This window comes from Copadichromis virginalis, linkage group LG22, assembly GCF_057382275.1.
Source record: "Copadichromis virginalis isolate Kocher_CV1m ecotype Utaka linkage group LG22, C_Virginalis_male_GT1.1, whole genome shotgun sequence".
NCBI lineage: Eukaryota > Metazoa > Chordata > Actinopteri > Cichliformes > Cichlidae > Copadichromis > Copadichromis virginalis.
This window is the reverse complement of record NC_140638.1, coordinates 20,187,330-20,199,352: the sequence shown is the minus strand read 5'-3', so window position 1 is coordinate 20,199,352 and position 12,023 is coordinate 20,187,330. Positions and strand designations below refer to the sequence as shown.

The 12,023-nt window shown below is 40.4% G+C and overlaps 1 protein-coding gene across 1 annotated transcript in view; it reads right to left on the bottom strand.

Annotated features, from left to right (window-relative positions):
* rapgef5a (Rap guanine nucleotide exchange factor (GEF) 5a) overlaps nucleotides 1–12,023 on the bottom strand; it is a 48,782-nt gene continuing 36,759 nt past the window's right edge. The window contains exons 12-26 of the mRNA XM_085447112.1: nucleotides 10,440–10,518; nucleotides 10,193–10,337; nucleotides 7,547–7,638; nucleotides 7,407–7,437; nucleotides 7,046–7,124; nucleotides 6,676–6,825; nucleotides 6,380–6,477; nucleotides 5,626–5,748; nucleotides 4,972–5,150; nucleotides 4,762–4,852; nucleotides 4,631–4,681; nucleotides 4,427–4,514; nucleotides 4,275–4,339; nucleotides 3,527–3,581; nucleotides 1–2,985 (exon numbers count right to left, since the gene is read on the bottom strand). Of these exons, the coding sequence (XP_085303238.1) occupies nucleotides 2,867–2,985; nucleotides 3,527–3,581; nucleotides 4,275–4,339; nucleotides 4,427–4,514; nucleotides 4,631–4,681; nucleotides 4,762–4,852; nucleotides 4,972–5,150; nucleotides 5,626–5,748; nucleotides 6,380–6,477; nucleotides 6,676–6,825; nucleotides 7,046–7,124; nucleotides 7,407–7,437; nucleotides 7,547–7,638; nucleotides 10,193–10,337; nucleotides 10,440–10,518 (1,445 nt within the window). The 3' untranslated portion in view covers nucleotides 1–2,866. The remainder of the gene's footprint in view (nucleotides 2,986–3,526; nucleotides 3,582–4,274; nucleotides 4,340–4,426; nucleotides 4,515–4,630; nucleotides 4,682–4,761; nucleotides 4,853–4,971; nucleotides 5,151–5,625; nucleotides 5,749–6,379; nucleotides 6,478–6,675; nucleotides 6,826–7,045; nucleotides 7,125–7,406; nucleotides 7,438–7,546; nucleotides 7,639–10,192; nucleotides 10,338–10,439; nucleotides 10,519–12,023) is intronic.

Genomic DNA, 12,023 nt, shown 5'->3' with positions numbered 1-12,023 from the left:
ACATTTTTTTCCACCTATGAAATACATAAATAAACAATATATTACAATAAATAACTTCTGCTCTCTCAACACAACGAGCAGAGGTGTGTGTGCATGTGCGCTTTGTTTACAGGTTAATAGTAAAAATGACTACCACGAGGCCTTCATGTGACACTGAATTCAAACAGATCATGGCTCTCATTTATCACCTCTAGCCAGGCAAAGAATCACCAGCTTGCTTTCCCCACAACCAAAAAAGGAATCTTTAAAAATTTGAAGAGAAAAAATAAAGCCAAACAAATTAAAGTAATAAGAAGGTTAAATTTGTTTAGTGCAGCAACGTGCAGCAAATGATGGCAAACATCAGATGTATACAGATGAATGCTCAATCCGACTTTTAACTAATTCTGAACGTGTCAGTTTTCTTTCTCTAAAGCACGACTGGACTCGAGGATTTTACACGACTCCAATACTCTTGAGATAAATACAAAGCAATGAAATGCAGACTAAAGCTGTGTCTGCAAAACACTCAGTGACAACAAAAGGGTTAGAGTGTATATTTCAAAGAATCTTTAATGCACAGTGAGAAGCAGCTTATAACACAAGAACTATGTTTAACGTGACTCTTCACCTTCACATCCTTGAGTTCTTTCTTGTAAAGAACCAACGATGCCTTTGGCACTAAAACAGTGTCAAGAACTTTAAGAAAGTTCTGATCTAGAGGTGGAAAAAACAGCTCTTTGCTGTGAAAGTGTTTAAATGATGATGGTGGACACTTGTGGCAACATTTCTACTGTATTGCACTTCATCCTAATGTCTTGCCTTAGAAGAATCAAAAACAATGCAACACACATGTGGCAATGTGGAAGAAAGCCTACAGATGTTTCCTCCCACTCAGCAGAAATGTATTGCTGAAAAAACAGGCAAGACATGAACAGATATCGGGCACAAAACAATGAAAATACTAGTATGTTTTTCCCTTAATCTCTATTTCTCATCATCTGTCATTACTCCTCTGTGATTCATCCAGTAGTCAATTTCTTTCGCAGAGTGATAGTTTGTGTAACAAGACGGCAGATTCTACTAATGGAAATATTAAATAAGGGTTTTTCACGTCTTATGGCTTTATCAACAAGACAACAACATAACTTGGGAACTAATTGGATTAAAAGTAGATTTCTTTAGGAGAACCACAATTAAAAGGTTCAACAATCTATAGAAGAACCAAAATTAAATATCCCATCCATGCACGTGTTATTATACAGGAATTCTCTGTAATTGTGCTTCCATTATTCAGTCTCTCCCTTTGTTATCTTTCAAAGAGTTTACATGAGACCACTTCTGTATGAAGTGATATTTTCAGTCAGTAGGAATTAATCGAAATCTCCTCTTAACTCTTATTGAACCCTTAATGATGACCTCTGACACCTCAGCATATATCAAGAAAGATGTGGTTTTATGACCATTAGACTAGTTTCTGGGTTTTTCTAAAGGTAGGCAGAGACCGCCCTCACTAACTTCTGAGGCACACTCAGTCATTTTGTTCTATAAGTGGACCTGAAATACGACAGAAACCACTCAGGTTAGAAAAAGCGCTTCAAGGGGTACAGAATTAAACCACAATTCTGTGGCACAAAGCTATTATTTATGTCTTGAGTTGGAATACTTTATCTGTCTAACACAATAAAACACAACAACAAACATAAAAAAAAGAACACAGCTCTGTGCTGGGGCCTTGTTTCAACAGAAGCCCGATACAATCTCACACACACAACCTGAACTCAGTCACGATGAAGTCAAACAGCATCTCAGTGAGAACTAAGACGTCAGATTTTCCTTATTCCAGGAAATAAAACTCTGTGACAAAAAGACACGGATTCCCAAACAAACCAAGAGCCTCATAGAACAATCTGTGCTGCAAGACTCCACGTGAGTTTTGGCACTGAAAAATGTGTAGGTCCATATACACAATGCAGTGTTATCAGTAACTGTTCACACAAAAACACCATAGAGAAGAGTGCGCGAAGGGCGTCGGCCTTAAAAGTCAAACAGGAGTTGGACAAAAAAAAACTTCAGCTTGTCCAGTGTTTCCTTCACTGTTAACGGTGCACCTTGACTCACAGACTCTATAGATCACAGAGAAAGTCTGAGTGAGTATCGCTGTGGAAAGTGTGCTGCCTCATCACAGTAACAAGAAAAAAGCTGCACCCCATCAACTAAATAACTACAGCATGTGCGGAGTTAATGTATCACAAGTCAAAGATGTTCCATGTAGATAAAATCAGATTAGAGCACCCACAGTAGCGATTGTGGCCACAGGTCCTTCACTCCTCTACAGGTGCTTTTGTGTTTGTAGCTGAACTGAAATGTAACGAGGAGGCTATCGACTCCTTACTGACCCCTCAGGGGGCACGACGACGTGACGGCAAAAAAAATAAAGTTTAAAAATTCCACCTGCTGAACAGGCTAATAAATAACAAAAGATCGATCACAAGAACAAAACGATGACATACTCAGTCCAATAGATACTGTACAAACTAATTACAGCCTCCTCTGCTCTGTGTCTGCGTTTGGCAAATCTCCACTTCGCTGCGCAGATTCGGTTCTTGTAGAAAGTTCACAGGTCGTGCGCAGTTTATGAATCCTTTCTTGGCATGTGTTTGGCTTTTACCAGAGCACACCTTGTTGTCCATTTGGCACCACAGCTGGTAGCATAATTTGTTGTCGGCATGTGACATTGTCGTGTACAGAGCGTCCTCTACGTCACACAGCAGCATTTCCACCATTGTGTCTCTGTGAGTGAGTGAGTGTATGTGTGTGTGTGTGTGTGTGTGTGTGTGTGTGTGTGTGTGTGTGTGTGTGTGTGTGTGTGTGTGTGCGTCTCTGTTTAAGCGCGGGGCTCCAGTTTGTGTGAAAGTTCAAAGAGCGTCTGCTGATTGTCGATAATGTGCAGGTAGTGAACGCTCGCCCTCACCTCCGCACTGTCGACCCCAATTACCTCGTTGCCTAAAAGACAAACGCACACACATCAGTGGATTCAACACAACATACACACACAGTTACTACAAACACGCTGTATTACAGCCTTGGAAAGAAATAAAAGACTGTCTGGAAATGGTTGCTTGGAAACTGGAAGAAACTGACTCAGGTAAAAATGCAGTACACTAACTGAGCTGCAGATGGCGACAGATTCTTCTCAAGGATTTGAAAACAGCATAAACAACAGCTTCCAGAAGAAAAAACAACTATCTTTTAATATTTATATTTACTTTTTGATGTCATGGCATTATAGATAGACACAAACTTCTAATGTGTAGTACATACATATATGTGACAGCTCCTTTATGGATTATAAACTACTGGAAGTATATGATTTGTTTACACTGTGAAAAATATATACCATATACTTAATAAGTACCTAAACTTCAGCAACCTGCATGTTTGATATGTTTTACATTGGATGTCCTTCCTAACTACACTATAGAGTGATCAGAAGCGCGACTTTGAACCTAAAGATTCAGTTCAGTAAAAAAATGACATAACCCACCTGACTGGTCACTTTGGCAGTGGCGAATCATTCTCACCGTGTCTGCAATCATATGCTGTTGGTTTAAGAGAACACATGTTGCATTAGGGTGACATTAAACTGGAAAGATCACATTTGTTCTGGTAAACATCAAGAGCTTTTCTTTTGTCCAAAACATCCATCTTTTTACAAACCAAACACATTTCAACAGGCCAGCGTTTTACTATTGGTGATGGTGGATTCACCACTCAGCATGTACTCTGGAAATACAAAGCATCTACTTTCATCAGTCAACTTGACAACAAATAGTAGATGGTACCTTCATCAGATGTATGATGTATTCACCACAGATGCAACTTGGTATTGTTATAATATATTGCAGAATACTGACAAAACAAAAACTACAGAGCACAACAGTCCCTGCTTTTTTAAGGACCCTGAGCACAAACATGAATTTCCCATTTGTTTTCTCCACTGACATTTCAGAAAAAGCTCTTAGTAAGTCTGCTTTGGATGATTACAACATTATAGCTCATAATCAAAACACCCATGAAAAATATAAATGTGATTTTTACTTCCAAAATCTCACTGTTGCACTCTTTCATTGTCACAATACAAATATCCAAGTATCGTGACCTTATTATCACCTACACTGCAAAGCTTAAGTCTGCAGAATAAATCTAGAGAAGCTGAAAGGAAAAAATACTTAAATGTCACATGGAAATGGTTTGAGGCACTGAAAGACATTAAAGAAATGACTCAAACTCACCAACTTCTCAAAGTTGACCAAGTTGTCATGGAAGGTCTTATTTCCCTCGTGGATAAAAGTGATATCTAAAAGCAGGAGACGGGCTTATTAGGGATTCATTCAGTGTTTCTGTGTGTGTGTGCGCACGTGTGTGTAGGATTTAGAGTAGATACCTTTTAAGAGAAGAGGCATGAAAGGGATCTTAGGAGGTTTCATCCTCTTGAAGGCTTCTCTGTAGGCTTTGTGGTTTAGAGATGGATCCTAGAAAAAGAGATGGAGGAAAACAGAAAGCAGAGTAAAGAAAAGGAGGAAGCATTTAAAGGAATAGCACATTTTCATCTCTGCGTGTTTCTCTATCTCTGTCCACCAGGTCTCACCGTGATGAGTTCCAGCTCTGAGAAGAGCTTCTTGAACTTCCCCGGACATTTCTGAAAGGGAAAGCGTTTGCTCAGAGCTGGACTTGAAAATAGGCATCGTAATGAACAGACTCAGTTCTGTTAAGACTTACCTCCCACGTTTGGTTGAGTCGACTGACAGCAGCTGTGTTGAGACCCATGATGATGGCAAATGCAGAGTTCAGATTTCTCTGGGCTTTACAGCTGTGTGCAACACAGGCAGAAGCAGAAAAATGTTATTAAAAAAAAGGAGATAAAACATGATGTGCTTAAAACATACTCTTCATTTTGTTTACATGACCACGTGTGTGTTCTGTTCTTACTGAGCTGCAATCTTGATAAACTTCTTGAGAAGCTGTACTCGCTTGTTGAGCGACACACACATGAGCACCTCGGACATGACCCACTGCTGGACCTCGTTACAGCGCTGCAGCAGGACTGAGAGCGCCGCCGTGTGGCCAGTGCCAGGAGCGCGGCTGAGAGTGTAGTACACCAGCTCCTGCTGCATGTTGACGGAAAGAAAGAGTGTGAGTGAAACACATCAAGAATCACACATCCTTGGGTGTGTTCTCCCTCTATAAACGAGGCTACCTCGCCATTGCTTGTTTCACTCTAATCTTGCTATTGCTTAATTTTTTTGAATTTAAAATCAAAAACTGAAACAAAAACAATTCTCGTATACGATATAAAACCAGGAAAGAAAAAGAAAGTGCTCAAATGTACTCTAGTACCAAATGGGAAAGCACGCCAAGATGGAGCCTGTGTCTCTTCATCTGTGCTATGTTTAAAGTTTTTACAAGAACAACACATCTAAAAAGCCACTCAGCTGCTGGCTGAGCTGTGCTCATGATCCAGGAAGTCTCGCTGAGCATTTGCTTATATTCTGATGCGTAAACTTCAGCAGCATCTGTCGTCAATATGAATTTATTTAAAACTCTGTGCATACACCACATACATTCATCTGTATGAGTGGATACCTCGTGAATGGATTTGAAGAGACTCCAATCCAGGTGTGTGAGGGCAGCTGCCACATCCCAGGTGTTGATGCCCAGGAGTCGAACTGGCCTCCTGCTTAGCTCAGCACTGTCTGTTAAAGGAGGCTGCACATACAAACCCGTAGAGAAATTTAAATTATTGCACAAAAAGACAAGGCATGCTCAAATAAAATCCTATCAGGAGCATTAGTCAATTTGCATCTGCATCAGTGTGTATGTGGCATTATGGCCACATCTGTTCTGGGACCTTTTCATTTATCAGCTGTTATAAACGCCGATAACGATAGTGCTGCAGATAGCTAATATCGCCCCACCAACAAATCAGCCAGGCTCTAGCCGCTAAGACATTCAGACATAGATCTCACTCTGTGATGATGATGCCGCTTTACAAAGGTGCCCTGAAACGGCACTTTCCAGTCCAGATGTCACTGTCGGGCAACCACACAATAATTGTGGCTCACACGTTTTCCTCTCCTACTGAGTCAGAGTTAATAACAATCACCAGGCCTGAGCCTCTCCAGTTTGCTGCTGCATGACTCATTGCAACACTGAAAATATGTCTGCTGGGGAAGTGAAATACTCATTTTCATGCCTGATTTGTCAAGAAAGTGATACAGAGGCTAAATAACTAACTTTGTTTGCTGTGTTTTGCTTTGGACCTGCAAGCTGCAACTTGAGCTTCTTTTAAAGACTGAATGTTACAGAAAGACAAAAAAAAATGCAGCCATTTACATACCAAGATCTCAGTAAGATCCCTGCGACAGGCCACAAGCTTTCCTTGTGGGGTCAGAGACTCAGAGTACACACAGTCACTGGGCTGTAACACCCTCCGCTCTTCAGAGACAAACACAGACAGAAGGAGAGAGATGAACGAGAGCCAAGAAAATGGATCAGTGATTCCCAGCTAGGAGGACTTGTACAGCTATTTTTGAGGAGCAGGTCAGGCAGCAGGAGTAAATCCCACATATTGCTTATATTAGAAAACTATCTTGACTATATGTTCTACTTGAATTGTGCTTGAATCGCATTTACCTCCAGTGTGCGACACCACGGCGAGCACCATGTCCTCTTCTGCTCTGTCCATCTTCAGAGCCACAATCCGCAGAAGCTCACGGGCCTCCAGCGAGGGATGCGTGTGGACACTCAGGTAGGAGTCGGCACTCACGTACACGCAGCAAATAACTGAAAAACACGCAAACATGGCGAGAGTAAATGTCTAAAATAAATGAATGCTGAAATGCTGGAGAAAGAAAACTTCAGTTAGTTTTTGCCAAAAATATAGTTGAAAACACAATTTAAGCAATTTGCATGTGCAAACTAAAATTACACTCCACAACTGTAATTATGCATAACTGTGTAGAGTTTGGGGCAGTGATTGTGTATGTCTGTGTCTGTTACTCACCCTCTCTGGCATCGGTCTGTGGACTGCGGAGCTGCAAACAGTTTTCCTTCAGACTCATATGCTGATACGTTTGTTTGCTCTGCGAGAAGAGCGGAGGACAAATGGAGATTTGAAATGCTTTATCTAGTCTGTGCTGGATGTTATTAGGCACTGATAGCACCTATATTATCTCCATCAGCACCTACACTGCTTAAAGAAAATCTAAAAATGTTGTTTCTGTGTTATTTAACAATGCAAAAATACAGATCCTCCATCTGTTTTAACTTGTTGTGGATAAGTCAGTAAGTACAGTGGCCAATGTGAGTCAATCTTTTTCTAAATATGTGACAGATTCTCTCTCATATCCATTTGTGTGTTATACCTTTTGGTTTGGAGGGCAGTCATCCACCGTGCTACAAGAAACAAAGAAACTAGTGAAGGAGTGAAGGAGGTTACGGGTAGTCAAAATAAGGCAGACAGATGAGTTTACACATCATCACATGCTTCTTTAATGTCTCTTACTGCCTGCGACGCAGAAGTTTCTGAAACTCCTTCAGGTCTTTCTCCAATATGGGGAACTCGTACAGATCTTCTAAAACACACCTGTACAGAGTCTGACAGACAGAGAAAGGAAATGTTATTAAAATCCATGATCACATGATTCATGCTAAATACTTCTTGACTAATGGTAAAGGTTGTCTGAGCCAGAAAAAAAAAAGAATGTGTCCTCACTCTATTGCACAGCAGGCATAAGAGCCAATCACAGCTTTTAGTGTGAGGAACATTTTATAAACACATGTATACAAAGACTGACCTCAATGCAACATAACAACCAGGATCACTCTGCGCTGACTGTGTAATAAACAGCTGTGTATGTGCCATAGTTATCTGAACTTATTGCGTTAGACTTCACGTCAGTCTTGTAGTTTAGTTGGAAAGTCAGTGAGTGTATTCCTGCTTGGATTAAGTGTTTTAACGGCTGCCTCTATTGTTTTCCTCAGGAGGAGTGTGGGACGAGAGACAGCAGTGAGCACGGGGAGTGCAGAGACACAGGAGCAGAGAGCACTAAACTGGGACTTTTCGGGAAGAAGACACGACACGGGAGTAAAGGGAGAGCACGGGGATTTATTGCTTTTTTGCACTGTAAATAAACGCACCGCTTGCAGTGAAGAGTCCTGCGTTCTGGGTCCTCCTTTCCCCACATCCCTACAGTTTGCCCTGGCAAACCGTGACAGAATCCCCATAACCAAAGTTAACTTAATCAGATTGTCTTGATTCATTTAGCCAAACCCCAAACTGCTTTATTTGTAATTGTTTTATCAAAATACATGCTGTCTAATAAATATGGAAGCATCAGTTCAACATTTTACATGTATCTGTTACTTAATGTTGTACTTTTAAACCCAGATACTAAAAGAAAAAGAAAATCTATAACGCATTCTGTGTCTGATACCTCAGCCTGCATTATCTGCTAATATTAATATCCATTACATATGTTTTTTCACCTCTTCTAAATAACTTAGCTCTTTATAACACATTTGTCTGGATGCACATCAGAGCTAAAAATATCAATTGTATAAATATCAATTTTACTTTGACTACGTTGCCACACCAAAATCTTTGAATACTGGTGTTTTAGGTCTCATTGCCACATGTGTATAAAAATCAAAACCCTAACCAGGCAACCTGCCTTTACAAATATTTGTTTAAAAAAAATGTTTCGCTCTAAAGAGCTCAATGAATTTGAGCAGAGTACTGTGATAGGATGTCACTGTCATAACAGGTCAGCTCATGAAATTCCCTCTCTCCTAGATACTCCACAATCAGCTCTAAGTGGTATTATAACAAACTGGAGGTGATTGGGAACGGCAGCAACTCAATTACAGAACGGGGTCACCGAGTTCTGAAGCGCATAGTGTATAAAAATTGCCAACGCTCTGCTGACTCAGTAACTGCAGAGCTCTAAATCTCCTCTGGTGTTAACATCAACAAAAAAATTGTGCACCGGGAGCTTCATGGCATGGGTTTCCATAGTTGAACTGTAGGTGTAATGTGTAGGTGGAGCAGCACAGACACCAATGCTGGGAATAGACTGCTACATTCCTAAACACATACATTCTGTTTAACTCCTTTAGTTCCAGTGTGATAGTTCATCCATCACCAAGTGCAGTACTTAAACCTATGCCTGGACATGTCACAGAATAAGTGACGCAACTGAATTAGCTCTCAGAACTTGCACGGATCCACACAAACGCACACGCATCTCCAGACGCCTCCTTATCGTTGTCATTGACCCACTGTAGCCTCCGGTCCCTATTCCCCTCTCGTTCCTCTGTTACTAGGCAACTATCACCTGGGTTACACACTCCATTTGAGATTATACCAATGCCAACCCTACCACTTTGGTTTCCATGGCAACCCGGCACCGAGCAACGGAGCCGTCAGGTTACGGAGGGACAAGTGATGTGCGAGTATATGTGTGTGCGTGTGGGTGTACACGTTTGATTGTGTTGTGTGTGTTTGTTTGTTTCCCCTTCGGTGTCAGAGACATCCCGAGTCGATGCAGCGAACCATGTGAAAATAACAAGAACGCAGACAGACGCAAGCAGCGTTTGTGAAGAAAAATGTGAGTTATGGGAGGTTATGTGACACTTAGGATTCTGTGTGTGCTTTCAATCACTACCATGCCCATACGTGATACAAATTGAAGAAGCTACCAGATTATAATGTGGAATAAAGCATCATAATTGTATAATAATTGTCACTGTTATTTTGGATTCTTCTGTGAAGTCATACAAAACACATCTCACGATACATTCAGAAACTCCTGCATTTTATTATTTGCCAGAAGGATGAGATGAATCTAGTAATGAAGGATTTGCTTGTGGGAGAAGGCAGGAACGCCGATCAGTTTGTCATCACATGCAGCAAGCGCACACATGTGCACAAACACACATACACAAAGCTCCTTATCCTTTCTAAAAAGCACTTGATGTCCAGTCATGCAGAACTTAAGGAAGGACAACTTAATTTAGAAGACAGGGAGACAAATGAAGATGAATGAGCCTTTTGATGTTCTTCAGCAATACATTTAAGAGAAGACAAGACTGGATCAAACTCAACATGTCTTTAAAACTATATAATCAGAAATAGTGAAGAAGGCCATACCTTCATGAAGCTCCTGACGTGCTCCTCTTCCTTTAGGAAATCCTTATAGAGTCTGCTCCAGTGGGAAACAAGCTGCAGTACTTTACGTTTCCTGAAGAGGGCATCTTTGCCCTCCTCCTGGCCCCTGCAGCGTGCGCTGCTATAGGTGACTGTGGTCAAGGAACAACAAAGGGGAATATGGAGTCTGAAATATGTGTGTTAATATGATTGTGTTTGAATCAATGCATGGTTTTCCTTGTAAGGATATTGTCCCAGCAGGGCCTGACAGAGGTCATGAGTGGACATGAACACCAGATACGTTAACAGGAAATCATCCAGCAGCATTTCTGAAAAACAGAAAAAAACATTGTTAAAAATCTAAAATCCAAGATATGTTTTCTCCTTATCTGTGGGATTAAGATGTGGAAAGCCAAAACAAAGTATCTTATATTCTTCTATCTTTCAATTAACTTCTGATTTCCCCAGATGAGCAGCAGAAGTTAGTTTCACTTTAAAAATCAATTACAGCTTTTTAAGATACAAAAGAGAGGTCAAACGATAAATCTTCAAGCTTGAGCTCAATGCCCTATTTTCTTCTTTTACTTGCCCTTCGACTAGACTTAAAGCAGCAATAATCACGTTACATGAACAGTGTCTCTTTATAGTGAGGAATCCAAAGATAATTATAACCCATTTTCACAGTTCCCAGCAAAGCATTTTTAATAGTACACATTTATTATTAATAATAATAATAATAATAATAATAATAATAATAATAATAATAATAATAATAATGATACAGATGGATACATAGCAAACTACAACTCCAAACATTCACACTCTTCTCTTTCCCTTTACATGGAGATCTCCCCCTTCCTGAGCCTGGTTCTGCCAGAGGTTTCTTCCTCTTAAAAGGAAGTTTTTCTTTCCCACCTACACAAAGTGCTCGATCATAGCCAGCTGTTTGACTGCTTAGAGTTTTCTCGAGAATACTGCAGTGTCTTTATCTTACAGTATAAACTGCCTTGAGACAACCATTTGCTGCATAATTAAACTTGGATTGACATTAATTTAAATATTCTGGAGTTTAAAGTTACTTTCTTATGTCACCAATCACTCCCACACAGTCCTGACGAAGCAGATTATACTTTCTTTATAATTTTACCCAAAGCTGCTTTTTACTAAATATTGAGCTATTTTTCTTTGTCAAGAGAATTTTTGATGTCTCACCAGGTTTTTTGGGTCCCCGGGGGAAAATTTAAACAAACCTATGACAATGAGCAAGTCAGGCTTTTCTTCCTCTTGGCTCATTTTCCAAACAACTTCAAAAACAAAAAAAAACCTACTCAAATTTATCAGAGTGGAGCGAGCTAATGTGCAAGATAGAAGCCAAGAGTGTGTGTGAGACTCAGCAGGTGATCAATGGGTAAGAACCAAATATAAACAGCCCTCGTGGCAGATGGGTAATGAGCCATTGTTGGTGCTGTGAAGAAGTTGCTCTGTGTGTGTGTGTGTGTGTGTGTGTGTGTGTGTGTGTGTGTGTGTGTGTGTGTGTGTGTGGTGTCAACTCTTTCCCTGGGAAAATGTGTGACCCACATATGACTCTGTCAGGCAGAGAGCAAAGAAATCAATTATAGAAGACCGAGCATAGGCTGAAGCATTAATATTTTATCAACGGCCTTTGCTTTAAAAATAAAAACACAACTCTTGAGAAATATTTTAAGCAGGTCTGACAGTACTTATCACTTTTTCAGAACCCCGTTCACTCACTTTCCTCACACTTCCTATTCAATCTGAGGAAGTGGAGCCCTTTCTTGACCATTTATCAGTTCTTTTCCTGTTTCCCACCCTC